Source organism: Oryzias latipes, chromosome 14 (genome assembly GCF_053564925.1).
Source record: "Oryzias latipes strain Hd-rR chromosome 14, Olatipes_Hd-rR_3.1".
Classification (NCBI taxonomy): domain Eukaryota; kingdom Metazoa; phylum Chordata; class Actinopteri; order Beloniformes; family Adrianichthyidae; genus Oryzias; species Oryzias latipes.
In genome coordinates this window covers 23156195-23174979 of record NC_136250.1, presented here as the reverse complement: position 1 = coordinate 23174979, position 18785 = coordinate 23156195, and the positions used below count along the sequence as shown (strand labels likewise).

Here is an 18785-nt window from a genome sequence, read left to right as displayed (position 1 = left end):
AGCAAGCCCAGGCCCCCACCCCCAGACGCCGGCCCTAAAAGAGCTCTGGTCAGGCCTCGACGGGACCGAGGAGGCCAACCGGCCGAGGCAACCACTGATTGCCTCAGCGGAGACCCCGACCCGCTAGCCCCCCCGACCCGTACTAATAATGGGCCCCCCTCCCCCCCAGAACGCCCCCCCACAGGACAGGGCCGACAAGCCCCCCACCCCACCCCACCCCAGACCCCGCAGCCGAAGCGGGTGACACCCAGAGCGACCGGGGGCCCCGAGAGGGTTGTCCCGTCCCGCCCCAGAGCCAGGGAAGGGCCGATCCCAGCCCCAGGTGCAGATGGGCAGCCCATCCGGCGCCGCTGGGCCCCCCCCACCCGAGCAGGGCCCCCCGCCAACCCCCCCCCAGCACAGGCAAAGGGACCACCCCCCCAAGCCAAGCCAGACCACCACCCCACCCCCCCACCACTCACCCCCACACCCAAGCCCAGAGGACCACGCAGCGCCCCAGCCCGCCCCACCCAGTCACCGGACCCGACCCCCCGACCAACGGAGCCCCCCACCGCCCCCGCCAGGCACCGGAAGCCCCGACCCCCACCCCAAACCACGGCAGAAGGGCAAGGAGCAGCGACGACCAAGCCCCCCACCCCCTAAGTCATGGAGTCAACCACAGGAGACCAGAGAGATTGAATTCTTTCAAAGTTACTTGAGCTTTGGGCTGACATTTTTTCCAAGCTGATATGATCAAACAGCAGATTTCTGTGTTGACTTATGTTTATATTTTTCTTGTTTTTCCAATTTATTAAAATAGTTTTTTTGGCAATACAAAGAGTTATGAAAATGATAGAAGCTAATCCTTCTTCTATATCGATGGCACTCATGTCACCAAGCACACAAAGTGACGGTGAGGCAGTGATTGAAACCTTAAGCCAGACTGATAAATCGGCACATACCTGCTGCAGAGAGCCTATATGATCCAACTTTTAATCAAGCGTTAACCCGGTTCGTTTGGACCTGCGGCCGTGCAGCTGACATTGTTGTAGGAAAATCTCCAGATTCGGCCGCAATGCATCTTGGGATATGGACAGCATAGAAGGATACACTAAACCAATCCTTGAAATCGGGAAAAAGAAGGCCGCATTTGAAGGAGTCCTTGAATTTGGACAGCACTTGTCGCAGCAAAGTGACGTACGCAGCCTACAAATGCAGCCCAGAAAGAACGCAGCCCTCCAATTTAGACACAGCCAAAGTGCTCCCAGTGGTCTTTTAGTTATAATTGTGCAGTTTTTAGCCAAAATCAAAACACGTGTCGTTTTCTAGGACATAGTGTCTGCAGAGCGGCAGGAGTTCATTAGAAATTCACCTCTGAGTTGCGGGCGGGACTGTTGGCAGAGAGTAAGCCCACCCCCTTTCCCGTCACCTATAACTGAGCACTCTCTGTTTACATCAGAGGTGGGCACTGAGGGCCGCATTCCTGCATGTTTTCCAGCATACCCTGCTCTGGCATGTTCTAATTGGCTGGACACACCTGAACCAGGTAATCAGTCATGAGTAGGGCAAGACTATCTGGAAATCATGCAGACACACCGGCCCTCGAGGCCTGGAATTGCCCACCCCTGGTTTACATGCTCTCCCGTGAGCATAAAGCCCCTCACACCCCCAACCTAACATTACCAGTCCAACAAAAATGGTTAGCAATATTGGAGCCAACCATCCGTACAGTTTAGAGCCAAATGACGAGGAAAACAAAGATTTACATGGATCTATTTGAACACAAGTGGATGCATCAGAATGGAGCAGAGCAGAGAGTTTGTGGGGTTTTTTCTTCTGCTCCTGATTCAAGAAAATTTGAATAAAGAAATACTCAGAAATGCATCTGTAAGCCTAATTTTCTACATACATGTTCTCCATCTTCAGAAAAATACCATGTTAACATGTTAAAAACACGACTTTCCTCAGAGTGAGTCTTCAGAGATCATGTCTATACTACAGAAAATAGATTCTGTTCTTTATCATCAAGGCAGAAAGTTTGTTTTATTTTATGAGCGCAGGCCTTAACAGAGTCATCACAACAATAAATGTGTAAAAGGGATGAAAGAAAAACTTTCTTCAAAAAAGCCTCATTAGGAATAGAACAGCTTCGGCACAAATGACAAAAAGCTTCAAGGTTGAGTGATTAGAGTCTGTGTGTTACAGCAGAGCTTCAGCAGTTAGGCCGCTCCTTCCTGCTGGAGTAAGAAGCTCTACTTTCCACCTGCATCTTGCTCGGAAACATCTGTGCACACAATGGAAGGGGAGGGTGGAAACGACGGTTATCTGTGAAACCAGATCATGAGCAGCAGTATGAAGGTGAACACTCCCATCCCTCTAATGACCATGTCCAGTCCACACCGGTCTGCGGGAGCTTCATTATCCACCTCGCAGCTTCTGATCCTCCTGCAGACCGCTTTCACTCCTCTCAACGGAGTTCAACAAGCTGAATAATGTGACTCTTATCCAAATAAGTTACTCAATTAGACTCATCTTAACCAATTCCACCTTTGAAATGCATCTAGTTTAGGATTATATGCTTTGTAGTTGGTTTGTTTTTCACCTTTCTGACCCAACTTGATTTTCTAAGTGATTCCACTCGTCCCCAGTGACGTGTAGTGCTATGAGGCAAACCCAGAGATTTAAGAGTAACCAATACACAAATATTTACAGAAGCACATTACTTTTACACAGGTCAGATTAGCAACAGCAGTAAACAAGAGTGAATGACGCTAAGCTGTCTTTCAGTACACAGAGGAAACATAGAGTCATTTAAAGAAAAAGGGAAAAAAGAAATGACGTTTTCTACGCTGAGAAAAGGGCATCAAACAAGTCATTATAAAAACTTTTTCAGGTAAAAAAAAAGAAAGAAAAAAAGAAGTCTCGGAGTGAGAATAGTAGTCAACCCACCATATGGTGTCTGAAAAGCAACTGCACAGAAACCACAGACTGCCTGTTGGGAATTATCTAGACTTTCTGGGACGCAACTGAGCACAAAGTAAACAGAACCAACTGATCTAATCCTGTTTGTCTCCGAATCGGACCTGCTTCATTCCTGCTGCAATGGTCGGAGCTAAAACACTGATCAATGTTGCTGCTCCAGCTGCTGCTCCACTGTGAGGATGAGGAGCAGGCCACTCTTCTCATCTTACATTTTACTCCTGGAAATGACCTTTATAGAGACGGCGTCCATAATAACGTTCAGACCTCCATCTATTGCTATTAAGAAGCTGACTCAGTGAATTAGAAATCCTTTGTAAAACCAAACTAATTAGTGAAATGCTTGCATCTTTTAAATAAAAATAAACAGCAATGTTTGTTGCTGGCAGTCCAGTGAGTTTATCATTAACAAAAACATTAATAATCAACATGAATGAACATGTACTGCTCTGCAAAAAAAAAAGCAGCTGCAGCAACATTTGCGCAAAAGAGTATGACTGAAAATTAACCCAATTCATGGGGTGATACAAATTGTATTCATCTTAAATCCAACTGCCCATTAAAGCAGTAACAAAAACAGGACAGCTCAACCCTGACTCACAGCAGTTAGTGCAAAATGCAGTCTGCCATCTACATCAGCACACCGACAAATGTCACCATTTTAATCACAACATTTTCACAGAGGCTCCATCTTTTTCTCTGCTTGATTACAGCCTCTTCTGTTGTTCTTGGAGCCCTAACAGTTTACAGAGCGCTTCAGCTCCAGGCTGGAAGAACGGGGCGAGAGGCCGGACTCTGCATGGGAGCGTTCTCTGTGGTAGCCGAGTTGTTTATTCCATTCTGGTCTCATCTGACTCAACATACAGTCCAGAATTTGGCGAGAAAAGCAATACTGGCAGTGAGCCTCCTCTTTTTTTTTTTTTTTTTTTTTTTTAAGGACAAGCATCTGTACCTGCTGAGCTTATTTTGAAGAGGTTTAGAAAAGCTTGCCTGATGTCACTTTCAATGAAAACTATTCTCCTTCTGTAATTCTTCATGCAGAGACGGTTTTGTTTAAAAAGCTAAGTATTTCCGCTGTGGTTTTCTGGCTCTGCCTAAAGACTATTTATCTTATTCATTTAGCCACAAACAAGACAATTAGATCAACAATCAGACCAGGAAAACAAACGTCTCGTACTGGGATTTGCAGATGGTTTTGATCGTGATTGAACTAGAACAGTTAAAAACACAAAAGCTAAGGTGAGATGCTGCCACTTGCAATAGTTAGGTTTATGCACTAGTTCATTTTGCGATTCATAGTTTCTTTCACATCAAGTCGTGTATCAATCTGGTCAGTTCAATTTGCAGCTGAAATGTCAAAAAAATGCCTGACTTGAGACATGACGCAGCACCTGCAGCCAAAGCGCAGGGACCGTTTTTATACCGGACCGAGGCAGCCGCTCTATTGATCAACTTGTTGCTGGGTAAAACCTGGACCAGATACAATCAACATCAACTGTGGAGCTGTCGTCTCCTTGTGCGGTGATCAATAAAATCCCTACGGCATGTTTGACTGACACATTGACTGATCTGATGCTTATTTGAAAACAAAACTTGCATTGAAGAATGGTAAAGAGGAAATTGCTTCTGTCATCCCTGCTATTATCCACGTCAGACTATAAACAATACAGCAACAATAAATCAAAGTCAGTATGTTATTCACTAGGCGGGCATAAAGAACTAAAAAGACATACGCAACAGCCTTTAGCTCTGGCCTGTATGAGGCTAAAATAGTCGTCTGATTGTAACTTTTGGGGCTAACGTTTATCTTCATCCTCTGTAGAATATCTCTAGCTGCTTTAAATTAGATTTGGCCTCTAGATTTTGTGTAGGGACCATAAAAATGTGATATAGATTTTCTTTTAACCCATACCTTTTAAACGGTAACCTAAAAAAAAAAAATATATATATATATATATATATATATATATATATATATATATATATATATATATATATATCAGACGACGACGTCTAGAGATTTGTCAACTTTTAAAGAGCAACGGATAAATTAAAAAAATAAATAAACAAACTGGTATTTTCTATATAACAACTTTATTAGCAGCATCTTCCCAACTGTTGCTGAATATTCTGCATTATTTTGGTGTGTGAGAACAACTGCAAATGGATATTTGGAGAATAGACTCCTGGTTTTTGTCTATTAAATTCAGATTTCTGTCATTTTGAAGTCTGAGGCTCTTCTTCTCTTTCCTTACTGAAACTTTTCACAGAAAAAACGTTTGTTTTTTTGTCAACATTGCTAGCTTGGTTAGCATAGTAGAATGTATTTTGGACATGTGACCGAGCGACTTGACATTCACCAAGAATGAGTCTGATGTGGTGGAAAGAATCCAGAAGATTTTCCACATAAAACTTCAATTGTTAACAGATTTAAATTCAAATAGAAAAAAAGTAGGTGTTGTTGGTTTTCTTCTCTCTCAACTGCTCCCTGAACCGGTACCGGTCCACAGCCTGGGAGTGGGGGACCACTGAAGTGAGAAACATGTCTTACGAATTTCGCCGGCGATTTTCGCCGACGTTTAACGCCTCGTGACTAAACAAAAGGCACCAATGAGAGTGTGCACACCGACGCGAAAAAACGCCAGGCGTTAAAGCGTCAAAAAAAAAAAACGCCTCGGGTTCGTTTTTTTTTTTCGACGCGTCGCGTCGAAATCTACTCGACCAATGAGAACGGCGCTTTTGCTCACGTGTCTGGAGCTTCTGAAGTTACAGTAAAACACAACTTGGGGGCGCTCAAACACAAAACTGCCTTGCTGAGCACACATACCAGCGAAGAAGATAGACGCCAAGTAGCGTCTACACTGCCGCGAAGAAATAATGACGGACATTCTAAAATATCCCCGAACCAAGCACCAGTTGGAGCTACTGATGCTTGAAATATTCATGTTTTCTTTGTATTATTCTGACAAGCGTGTAAATACTTGCTCTCTTCTTCTGAGTGAAAAGCGACTTTAAGAAGCGTAAAGTTGCGCAGCGCCACCTTGTGTACAGGAGTATTTCTGTTTACATTAAGCGCCATCTAATGTCAGGGAATGAAATTGCATGTTCACTCCACTCATCGTCAGCGAAAATCGCCTGGGTGTGAACACAAAAAACGTGGCGAAAAACGCTGGCGAATAACGCCTGGCGAATATTCGTCCCGGTGTGTACGGGCCTTCAAGGCCTGTTCACACCGGGACGAATTTCGCCGGCGATTTTCGCCGACGTTTAACGCCTCGTGACTAAACAAAGGGCACCAACGAGAGTGTGCACACCGACGCGAAAAAACGCCAGGCGTTAAAGCGTCAAAAAAAAAAAACGCCTCGGGTTCGTTTTTTTTTTTCGACGCGTCGCGTCGAAATCTACTCGACCAATGAGAATGGCGCTTTTGCTCACGTGTCTGGAGCTTCTGAAGTTACAGTAAAACACAACTTGGGGGCGCTCAAACACAAAACTGCCTTGCTGAGCACACATACCAGCGAAGAAGATAGACGCCAATTAGCGTCTACACTGCCGCGAAGCAATAATGACGGACATTCTAAAATATCCCCGAACCAAGCACCAGTTGGAGCTACTGGTGCTTGAAATATTCATGTTTTCTTTGTTTGATTCTGACAAGCGCGTAAATACTTACTCTCTTCTTCTGAGTGAAAAGCGACTTTAAGAAGCGTAAAGTTGCGCAGCGCCACCTTGTGTACAGGATTATTTCTGTTTACATTAAGCGCCATCTAATGTCAGGGAATGAAATTGCATGTTCACTCGACTCATCGTCAGCGAAAATCGCCTGGGTGTGAACACAAAAAACGTGGCGAAAAACGCTGGCGAATAACGCCTGGCGAATATTCGTCCCGGTGTGTACGGGCCTTCAAGGCCTGTTCACACCGGGACGAATTTCGCCGGCGATTTTCGCCGACGTTTAACGCCTCGTGACTAAACAAAGGGCACCAACGAGAGTGTGCACACCGACGCGAAAAAACGCCAGGCGTTAAAGCGTCAAAAAAAAAAAACGCCTCGGGTTCGTTTTTTTTTTTCGACGCGTCGCGTCGAAATCTACTCGACCAATGAGAATGGCGCTTTTGCTCACGTGTCTGGAGCTTCTGAAGTTACAGTAAAACACAACTTGGGGGCGCTCAAACACAAAACTGCCTTGCTGAGCACACATACCAGCGAAGAAGATAGACGCCAAGTAGCGTCTACACACAGCCGCGAAGCAATAATGACGGACATTCTAAAATATCCCCGAACCAAGCACCAGTTGGAGCTACTGGTGCTTGAAATATTCATGTTTTCTTTGTTTGATTCTGACAAGCGTGTAAATACTTGCTCTCTTCTTCTGAGTGAAAAGCGACTTTAAGAAGCGTAAAGTTGCGCAGCGCCACCTTGTGTACAGGAGTATTTCTGTTTTACATTAAGCGCCATCTAATGTCAGGGAATGAAATTGCATGTTCACTCCACTCATCGTCAGCGAAAATCGCCTGGGTGTGAACACAAAAGACGTGGCGAAAAACGCTGGCGAATAACGCCTGGCGAATATTCGTCCCGGTGTGTACGGGCCTTTAGTGTCCGTGGAAATAACACTGAAACAAATACTGGAAACCTGAACTGAAGACTATTTGCAGTTTGCATGTATGCATAAAAAACACCCAAGTGTCCTTATGTTACCCTCAGCTTGGTGAGGAAGCCCTTCAAAAACCACTCATTGAATGAAAGAAGATTCCCTGAGAGGCAGACAGCTCTCAAAGACAAACATGTCTTCTGCAGTTGCACAGTTTCTCATTACTGTTTTCACACAGACTGGGTGAAAAGTCAAGGTCCCGAAACATGAAGCACATTTTCGAACAATCATGCCTCTCTGTATTTTACATTATTGTACAGCGCGCACTGAAATCGCTGAGCTTATGCTGTCTTTCTTGTCCTGGCAGGCGAGCAATGGGAAGTTTCATTTCTCATATTCAAAGAACTCCACGTGCAGTGAATGCATCATCCAAAGCCCCCAGAAATGAGCAGGAGGTTTGACTAAACTGACAGACACTTTAAGCCTCGGGGGGGCACGACCTCTGGCAGCTCTGGGTTTTGGGTCTGAATAGGGAACACTGTGTTCAAACAGCTGCCTTCCTGCCTCTCTAGATATCAGGCAACAGGTGAAGGAAGCTTCTCAAACAGTGCTACAGTTGCTTTGCTCCTCCTTTTCTTCTTGATCTGTTTCTTTTCCGGGCAGTCACCTCGGTTCCCCTCCACTGAACCCAGTTATTGAGCAGGCATGAAAGTAGCAAGTGTGCGTTTGCATTTTCCGCTGGCAAAGATGCAAATTGCATTTGATTAAATGTAGGGGAGAAAATGGAGATTTAATCTAAACTTTCATAAGAAGAAAAAAATTCACTTAACTGCCCCATTAGGGAAATGAGATGACGATATAGAATCAAAAACTTGGAGAAAAAATGAATATAAAAATGCAACAAGTGGTTTCATCCACTTTAGACATTACGTTTCCTCTCCACTTGCTACTGAGGATACTAAAAATAAAAAATACATGGGAGCAAACTACTATAATGTGATCACATTCTTTCTGCATTAAAAAAAAAACACAAAGTAGAGTCTGTTCAGCTAGTGAGTCATAACAGCCGTGGTATTATGCTTAGTCTCGGCGAGCAGGAAAATGTCAGCCAGACAGGCACAGCAGCAGTACTACGAGCCACTATCTCACATGTTCACTGTAGCCAACACTGCCTTCAAGACCTGCCGTAAACACTGCAATTATGAGTTCAGCTCACACGGATCACCCCGGAGCTGCATTCAAGAAAGGCTGGATTTTCTGATACCTTCAAGAGGGTGGACAGCTAGAAGCTGTGTCAATTTGCACTAAAAGCAGTGTCTCATTTCACCACATTGTTACCATGTATTACTTAATGTCAGCCTTGCTCCCAGATCATTTCACTTAGTAGCACGGTGATGTCTGAAACCTGTGCGTTTTGTAAATTCCGAGCTTGATTTTAACACATCATCACATTAAGGACGTCTGACGGTGGGAGCTACAGAACATTAGCCTCTCCGGCTATTGTAGAATAAGGATAGTTAAGCCTGTAGACAAGCCAATTAACAACAACAACAAACATAGTCTGACTGTGTTCCTGACTAAATGACCAGAGAAAGACCTGTAAGCACAAGCAATCTCCTGGCGTCTCTTGTATGTGGCGAGGACTTCCTTTATTTCTCCAACACAGAATATGTCAATTAAAGACATACTGATTGAAATCACAATTTTTGTGTTTTTAAAGTGTTCTTGTTTCCTTTTTTTTTCTGATGATGGAGAACATGTAAAGAAAATTAAGCTTAAAATTGCATTTCTGAGTATTTATTTAAATCATTGTGAGCAGACAAAAAAAGATTATGTTTAAAAAGAAAGCTTTTAAGTGTGACATACAAGTTTTTAGTGGCTCCCTGCTCTGCTCCATCCTGATGGAGACAAATAGATCCGTTTACGTCTCTGTTTTCCTCATCTGAGCTGGAATCTGGATCTAAACTGAACGGCTGGACAGCTACAATACTGTTTGTTGCACCGATAATGTTAGGTTGGGGGTGTGAGGAGCTAGCAGAAGACCATGTAAACAGATGGATGTGTCATCCACAAATCGGAGGCAAATTTCTAATGATCTCCTGCCGCTTTGCAGAAACTATGTCCTGGAAAATAATTGTTGTTTTATTTTATTTTAGCTAAATATAATCAGAATTAAAACACTTTGAAAATAGATCAAAAACTGATCCGAGTGGTTCTTTAAGAGGCAATAACAACTCTTTAACTCAGTTCAGTTTAGCTTTTGTTTGTAAAAGCCCAGAATGAATGGCACACATTTTCTAATCAGCCTGTGCTCCACTGGATGTGAAAACAGGAAGCCACTAGAACAATATTTTTAACTAGAAGGTTAACAGACAGCCTTACTAAAAAAGCCACTGTGTTGAACGCCTGTTGTGACATGAGCAGAAAAAGAGGGGAGACACACACACACAACACAAAATCTATCTAGCTTTTGAGGAAAGACTGAAGGGACGGGCTTGTGTCGACAGGCTGTGCGAGTTTGTCAGTGAGAGCTTACTCATTCCAGAGTTTCTTACGGAAATGTCCTTAACTACATCCTTAACAACAACAACAACAACAACAACAACAACAACAACAACAACAACAACAACAACAACAACAAAGAAAGTGCAGTATTTGGTGACTTCATCCCTTGATAAATCGCTGCAGACATACAGTGACAGATAGAGTCTGTTCATAAACAAGCTATGATGGCAGAGAGAGAGAGAGAGGGGTGCAACTTCATTAGCAAACCAAACGGGCTTGGCAGCAAATGCCCCCCCCCCCCCTCCTCTTTTTCATTTGTAACGTTAATAAAGTTTTAGTACACATTCCCTTTCAAAATAATAGTATTCAAACTTGGAAAGCCCCCCCCCCCCCTTTTTTTTTTCTTTGCTAGCAACTCAGCGGAATCTTTTTTAGCGAAGCCCAGACCAGAGTCCCCCCTCCGCTCCAAGTTACGGACAAAGTGGTAAAAACGTCAGCGCAGGCTAACATTAGCGGAGTGGGATGCCTCGTCCTAAACCGATGTCAGCTCGAATTGACAGGGCCTTAAGCCTGGCGAAGAGTCTATCAACTGATGCTTCTAGCTAACATTAGCCTAGCCCCCGTTCAGCTAGTTAAAAATGGCTGCTTTCCTTTTAGTTTTAAATCTCTTACCAGATAAAATAGATTGGAATGGCAATCCTCCAAGCTGGCCCCGTTCGGAACGCTACAAGAACTCATCCTTCTTCACTGCGAGATCCTTCTTTCCATTGTCTCGGGGAAATAAAGAGCGGTTTTCGGGTTTGCGGTCTCAGGGATGTCCAAGCTCCTCAATCAACGAGAGATTTCTTTTTGTAACATTTGATTGGAGGATAGTTATCTCTCAACAACCTTTCGAATGGCAGTTTCCTCCACCGGGAGCTTAAAAAAAAAAAAAACAGATAAAAGAGGCTGCCCGTGCCCTAAGTAGACATTTCTAAAAGTGCTCAGCCAAACTAAATGGAAGGAAGCGTAAAAATGTTCATAAAAGAAAAAAAGAAAAGGAAAGGAGAGCAAAGAGGCAACTCTCCCCCTCCCCCTTAGCCCTAAAACGGTCTGCGCTTTAAAATAAATAAATAAATAAATAAAAACGTCCAGTTTCACTCCTCCGCCGCACAATCCTGCTTCAAAATAAAATCCATCCTGCTACAGCCCCTCGAAATCTGGCGCAGGCCCACGGTTTAATGATCATTTAGATCATTATTTCAGCCTCGGTTCCTGTTGGTTTTCATTTGAATTCATGGATTCCTTTCTTTAATGGCGGCCACAGGGACAACTCTGCCTTCCACAGCCGATTGGCTCGTTTGTGGTCACAGCTTCGTCAAGTCAGACAGAGGCGCGCGGAAAAACGCCACGCGCCGTGGGGACGTTTCCGCCCAAAATAAACCTCCATCCACCCACGGTCTGCGTTTCTCACCTGTTAGATCCACAGATTGGTGGTAAAGAAAGGGGAAAAAGTCTGGAGAAAATAGTGTGTAGTTATCTGAACGCTCTCAATTAGAAATGTAAAGTGACAATAAGAAAGATTCAATTAGAAAAGTAAATAAACATAATTCAAAATTTTGAGTACAGTTTCTTATAATAATATCTATGTTAGTGTAAAAAATAGCATTTGTTTGAATCATATTAATAGCGTTAACTATAGTTGTTTAACTGATATTAAATTTTTCTTGATTTAAAAGTGTTTTCGAATGTCTTTTATTTTGATGCTCCAACAGAAGACTTCCGTTAAGAAGCACTGCCATCTTGACAATCTTGGTGGTCATGAGGGCTGTAATAACACAAGACTTATAGGTATTGCCGTCGGGCCAGCGCAAGTGGCGCTACTGAGCAACAGATTTTGTTACTAATGATCAAACCCCATAAACTTGCTCACTTACACAGTGCACCACCTAGCGCATGTGATGTTGCACTGGCAATTGTAACGTCTGTAATCCAAGATGCATGCAGTTCCTGCGCGTGCCTTTGTTTAGCTTTCTTTCAAAGTTACAGCTTTGCAAAACCACACGCTTTTCGGCTCAAAAATATAGCAAATTAGAAGTTTTTGGAAAAATATACCCATGTTTGCATGCTTCCTCCAATAAATATTAGCTTAAACTGCGAGCATCATGTTTAAATTTGGGCTGAATGGAAGAGCATGCAATAAAAAAAATGTTCTTAAAGATATCATTTTATTTGTGTCTTCTCAACTCCACTTGAGATAGCAAAATTAGAAAGAAGTAAGAAAGAAATAAACAAACAAACTTGTAAGTCCAACAAACTTGGTAACCTTATCATTTAACCAAAATATTGTAATAGCAAGGTTACAATCAAATGTCTTTTAAGACCCACCCCAGTCCTCTTTTGATCTATTGTGAAAGCGTTCTCAGTGGTCTCTTAATTATAATTATGCCGATTTTAGCTAAAATTAAAAAAAACCTGTGTCGAACATAGTTTTTGCAGAGCTGCAGTAGTTAAGTAGAAAGTTGTGGGCTGAACCTTTGGGACAAAGGGAGCCCATCACTGAGAGCTCTCTGTTTCTATTATCTCTGTCTAGTTCACAGTCCCTCACACACCCCAACCTAACATTACCAGTGCAAAAAAAATGGTGAGCAACATCGGAGCTATATCCAGGTTTACAGTTTTAAGCCATAGACCTGCTCAGACGAGGACAACAAAGACATGCATGAATCTAGCCGTCTCCAAGTGGACGCATCAGAATGGAGTGCAGCAGGAAGACTTTGGCCCTCCCAGCATATTTTCTACATCGCAAATACAACTTTTTTCGGACTCAGTTTTTTTTATCTGCTTCTGACTCATAACAATTTGAATAAATGAATATTCAGAAAAGCAATTTTAATCTGAATTTTTTTATTTGTTCCATAATGAGAAAAAATGAACAAGAACATTTAACCTTTCCAACAGCTGAGCACACAGAAGGCATCTTGTGTTGGACAGATTTTACTGTTACAATAGGGGGTTATGGATCTTCTGACACATGAGGTGTATATTTGTATAAACCCCTTTTACTTAGGCTAAACCTTTCTTACAGTAATTGTATCTGCATACATTTCTTGTTGGACCGCATTGAAAAGAGAAAAGAGAAGGGTGAAAAGAAGAGTGGGATACTAGAGGTGGGGGATAAGGGTACAAAAGAAAGGGGAGAAAAAAAATAAAAAGTGGGTTGAACAGGTTAGATGATGATTAAAAAGTAGGGGGAGGATAGAATTACGAAAATAGGGAACAAATTGTTGGAGGTTTATCGTTGTTACCGTCAAATGTAGGTGTTAGTTAAAAGAGAGAGCCTGTCCAGAAGACTCACTCAAATATTACACACATACCTGTGGGCTCCAGAAATCTACACTCGCAAACATGTCAACATGTACACAATACAACTACAGCTTACAAGCAAATACTTGTGCATATGGAGAGACATGTCAGGCATATATCATTCATAGTATGTATCACACATGATATTGGTGCAAAAGTAAGCTGGTACCTGTGCTCAGGTGAGTGTCTATGTTCTACTATGGATGGGAATGCATTGGAAAAAAAGAAATGAGGGAGAGTGTTTGGTCACCGCTCACCAAGAACTCTGCTGAAGGCGAGGCATCAGTGGGCCTGGACTCCCCAGACACTGGTGCGGTAAAACAGATCAAGAGCAACCACCCCTGGGGCAACCCAATGCCAGCCATCTAGACCATGGTCAGAAGGACTGCCACAGGAGCCCCCAGCGGCAGGGAGCAGAGGGGCACGGGGAGCTCAAGATCCAGCCGCGCCTCCACTAGGGTTTTCCCTCATTCACAGGAGAGCCCCTCCCTTGCAGCCCCAGGCGAGAAACCCACCATCACCCAGGAGTTCTGCACCCCCCCCCAACCCAACCCAACCAGGGTCACGAAACCCGCCTCGCGCTTTAGGCAACCACCCATCCGCCCCACGAACATGTTAAAAACACCACAAACACAATTTTCATTAGAGTGGGTCTTTACCATAACAATTCTGTTTAAATCACCACAGACTTGTTGATTCCCATCCGTTTCTGAATTTAAGCACACTGTACATCTCTGCAGCCACGAATACAAGTTGAATGTAAAATATGGTTTGGCTTCAGCTCTACAAGCTCCACAGACTTCTGCATAGTATTTCTGTTCTTCCATGCATTACAATGTCTAACCATTACATAAATTAACAGTCACTTAGCTGGTGGTATTTTCTCTTGAGCCTCCTAGTTAATTTGTTGAAATGTATCTTCAACTGTTTGGAGTGTATTGAACACGCTAAGACACAGTGTAAAATGTAAAGTAGGTTTTATTTTAATCAACGCTATGAAACTATTTCAGACAGTATTTTAGGATTTAGCAGCTTTTTCAAGAGTCAGCATTGTTTCCTTTTAACACTCCTGTTGCATTTGTTTCTCAGAAGCAGTGTTTATACTTGTTTCTATTTGATTTACAGACTAGCTGAAAATTTTTTATTTTAGATGTTGAGTTGAAAAATAAGCCAAGCAGAAGTTTCAAAGTAGAAAAATACTTTTGAGTTTTGTCTTTTTTTTCAAAATGGGTCAAATTGACCTACAACATAACAGGAGGTATAAACTTTGAGCTGCAGTCTCTTTCTTGGTTTTGGCACCCCACTCATTTTCAGCCACATTTCAGTAATACGTCTCCAGAAAGAGTATAACATTAGTATACCATTAAGAAATAAAAACATTTGGTCTTTGTTTTTCTTTTGGAAATATTTGGCTATTTTCAGCTATTTGCTACAAATTCAATGTTTTTCTATCACTCTTTGGTCACTAACCCCTTCACACCATGCTAAATTACAAAATACCATTCAAATGCAGGCTCTACTAAATTTAACAGACAAAATACATTGTTTTGTCATAAAATTGGAAATAAATGCAGGGATGAAGGGGTTTTTAAGGCATCACTTCATTATTTTTACCTCATCAGGACTGATTTTGCTGGAATATTTTTAAGTTTCTGTCTGTTAAGGTTTTCATTCTGCTTTCATATAATTCCAAAATATGTGTCTTTGTACAAATAAATCTGCTCTGTGCCAACATTTGAACATATTTTCCACTTTTTGCTTTGGAGTGAATTTTTTTTACATATTTAGATAAAATACTGAAAAATGGGTCCATGGACGAAACGATGAAGGCCAAAGCTGAGATGAGAAGGCAGCTGGCTTCTCTTGAAACAATGATCAAAGTGCAGCAGACTGTAAAGAAAACACCATTATAATGGATTTCTTTCAGGAATATATCAAGAAAATATTCAGTCAAAATGAGTCTTTAGAGTTTAAACATCTCAACTGTTGTTGTAAAATAGTTTAACCATTGTTCACCTTGCAGTAATGATTAGGAGCAAAGGTATTTACCATCATTTGTAATAATAACTGAGACGTCCTTGGCTTTATTTCTGCATTCTGTTGCTCTCAAGTAAGACCAGCATCTTTATCTGCTAAGTCATTCACAAAATACAGCCAGATTTTCATGACATGATTTGCAGTAGCGATTATTAAAAGCGGGAGTTGTGTGACATACATAAGAAGACATTTTGCTGTCACTAAGCTGTTCAGAGTATTCCTCGCGTGTGTCATCTGATCATAAGGGAGTCATCAGCTAATCTCTTCGTAGATGATTATCTCACATTCAGTTCTTCCCCCTGCTTATTGATTAAAAAAAACAATTGTAGCATGGGTTTCATCTAATAGTAAAATTAATCTGACAGTGAAGTGGAGGAGCACAGTTGTTACAGTAAGTGATGCAGACACCAGATTGCTAACGTAGCTGTCGATGGGTTTCCCACATTTATCTCAGCTTCCTCTTATCTAAATCCCACAGAGCCATTCTGTCATGTATACTCCATCGCTGCGGCGCTGAAGAACACTGAAGGAATCAAAGTGTAAGATAGTTTAAGGTTGGCACACTGCTCTCTTGACATTTTATTTGTCACGCTCTGTCATCCCGACCAGTCTGGTATGAAAGCATTTGTCAGTGGGCCGTTCCTCATTGTTGTGTGACTAAACCCTGCACAGAGATGTAAATCACAACTGAAATTTTACCACAGGTAGTATAAGGGGTGATTTAAATGGAAAGCTCTGGTCAGATAAATACAATTTTTAAAAAAGCAAACATTGAATATACAGCCTGGAAATGTTGCCATGCCTTATTAGAGCATCTTGATAAGCACAGAACTTTTAGGAAGTGCATGGCTTTAAGCACTTTACATTTACATCAAATAGTCAGATGATAGAAAATAAAAAAACAGAATTCAGACAGAAGAGGAGTTAACTTCACTGCTGAAGCTGACAGCACCTGAGAAGTTGACTTTAGCACATGTACATATGGAAGTACTGTGGCCTCACCTGCCTCCTCAGAGGAAGGAATACCTGCGAAGACTAACAGGTTAAAGACCCTCTCCAATGAAAGTTGTGTTTATGGTGTTTTCAACTTGTAGCATTTTTCTTTTGCATAGAAACTGCTGTCAAAGACAGGTCCAACAATTGTTAAGTCTATGCATGTTATGAAATGTTGGACAATATCTGTTCACCCAAAAGAACACGTGTTGGTCTCCACCCAAACAATGTTTCTTACAATTTTTTTGACTTACATAAAGACCCGACCGGACAGACAAGCTGTGTGCCTATGAACATGTTTGACAGCTTGTACTGCAACAAACAGGGATAGGTGAATTCCTTTGACATGGTAGATGTTAAGTTATGTACTATTCCTGTTGTGTACATTGAGGTCACAAAGGTTGGAAGCTTGATAGCACATGAGGACCAAGGGCTGAAGGGAGTATCTACAGGTCAGAAACCTGTCAGGATATAGCAAGTCGATTTATAAAGTTGAGGAGTTTAGTTAGTGTGAAGAAATATTTCAAACATTGATGTATTAAGAAAGGGATATTGCACAGTAATGTTTATTGAAAACAAATGTAAAAATACCACATTTCAGCCATGTGGGACGAATGAACCCGATTTTAAGAAGTCAAAACTACACAAATGAAAACAAAACACAGGTAAAGAACAGTACACAAAATACCAATTGAAATCCAGTTAAAAAATAAATCAAATATATTATAAAATCTGTGTTTGTTCTGTTATAAAATTTTCTGATTCTTGGTCATATGTGATTACACATCTGAGATTTCTGAGGCCACAATTTCAATTGTCTTTTAGAGATGGCTAAACTTGTACTTTCTCTTATTGTGATGGGTGTGCTGTGCCAAAAAGTTTAGCCCTGGTAGGAGAAGGAGCCAAACGTTTTAGTCTTTCACAACAAATCCCCAGGGACTGAAAACAAAACCTTTATTAAACAGGGCAGAATGTCAACTAGGTGAAACAATGAAATAGAGAAAAGGTTTTGATACAATGTTGAAAGACTTCTCTGTTCACATGAGCCAAGACCTTGTTCACAACATGACCAAGAGAGTGAAACTCATTTAGATTGGCTTGTTTCCCTGTGGAACAGTGTTTAATGGTTGGAGGAGTCCAAATATGACACCTTGGTTTAACCACAAACACTGTGTCCTCAGGCCTAAGAGGAAAAATACTTTCCTGTGGTAGCAACAATCAGTTCCAAAGTCAGGAGGTTCTGATGATCCATAACTGCTGACTATATTTTGGAAAGAATTGTGATTGCTGAAAGGTGTACAAAGGATTTGGATCACCCTTTAACATTCTGGAAAAGGCTTGTAAATAGCAGGAGGTCAATGTAACCCCACAGACTGAAGCTATAACAAAAGCACGGCCGGTCAGGTCTGGATGCAGAACTGGTCTGTCTGCAGTCCAGATCTTTCACATTTAATCCATCACCGAGCAAAAAGAAAAAGACAATCGCAAACTCCTCAGCAGCTGGAAGCAAATGTGAGGAAAGAATGGGACCAGATCTCAACACCAAAACTATCACAGTCTTTATGTATTTAAACATTTTAAAACGACAAAGTACAAAGTTTGGTATGTACAAACAAGTTGAACATATATGAAATACACTGTAGAATAGAGAAACAAATACCTGAAGACTCACCTGTTATTTTTAGGGCGACATTTCTGCCCAAAAAAGGGCCATTTATTGCAGTCTGGAAAAACAGTTTTGATATTAACCAGCTTGTAAAGAGTCTCTCCCTGTCATCTAAACACATGCATGCTGAGACTCATATAAACCAATTCTCTGCATCACAGCAGCTACTTTTACATGGTTTGCTATGTAAATGCTAAGACCACAGCCTGTGCTGTGTGTAGTACTCCTCAGTACAACACACAGAGTTAGAACGTCTCACAGAAGAAACTTGGAGTTGCTGGAGCCAACTCTGCTACTGTTGGGCAAGGGCAGGGTATAACCCTGAAATGCACACTTAGGGACCATTTAGACACTCCAATTACCGGTAACCTAGGAATCATGTTTTTGGACTGTGTGTGTGTGTGGGGGGGGACTAGGAGAACATTCAAACTCCACACAGAAAGAACCCTGCTGGCATTCAAACCAGGACCTTCTTGCTGTGAGGTGAGAGCTCTAACCACTGCCCCACCCTGCAGCCCCAAGTTGTAATATCTTATTAATACCTCACAAATAAACAACAAACAAAAAAACACAATTGTCAAAAGAACTGGGAAGCTTGTGTTTGACTGTACCAGAAATGAAGGGGTTTGGACATTTTGCAGCGTTGAAAATGAGAAAGGGCTGGACAGAGCGTCTGCTGTGTGACTG

At 42.0% G+C, this 18785-nt stretch overlaps 1 protein-coding gene across 2 annotated transcripts in view; it reads right to left on the bottom strand.

Moving 5' to 3' along the window:
• The window catches only part of med13a (mediator complex subunit 13a), an 84240-nt gene extending 72839 nt beyond the window's left edge, over positions 1 to 11401 (bottom strand). For both annotated transcript variants that reach the window (XM_023962920.2, XM_023962921.2), the window contains exon 1: positions 10730 to 11401. In XM_023962920.2, the coding sequence (XP_023818688.1) occupies positions 10730 to 10795 (66 nt within the window). In that variant the 5' untranslated portion in view covers positions 10796 to 11401. The remainder of the gene's footprint in view (positions 1 to 10729) is intronic.
• Positions 11402 to 18785: the final 7384 nt, after the last annotated feature.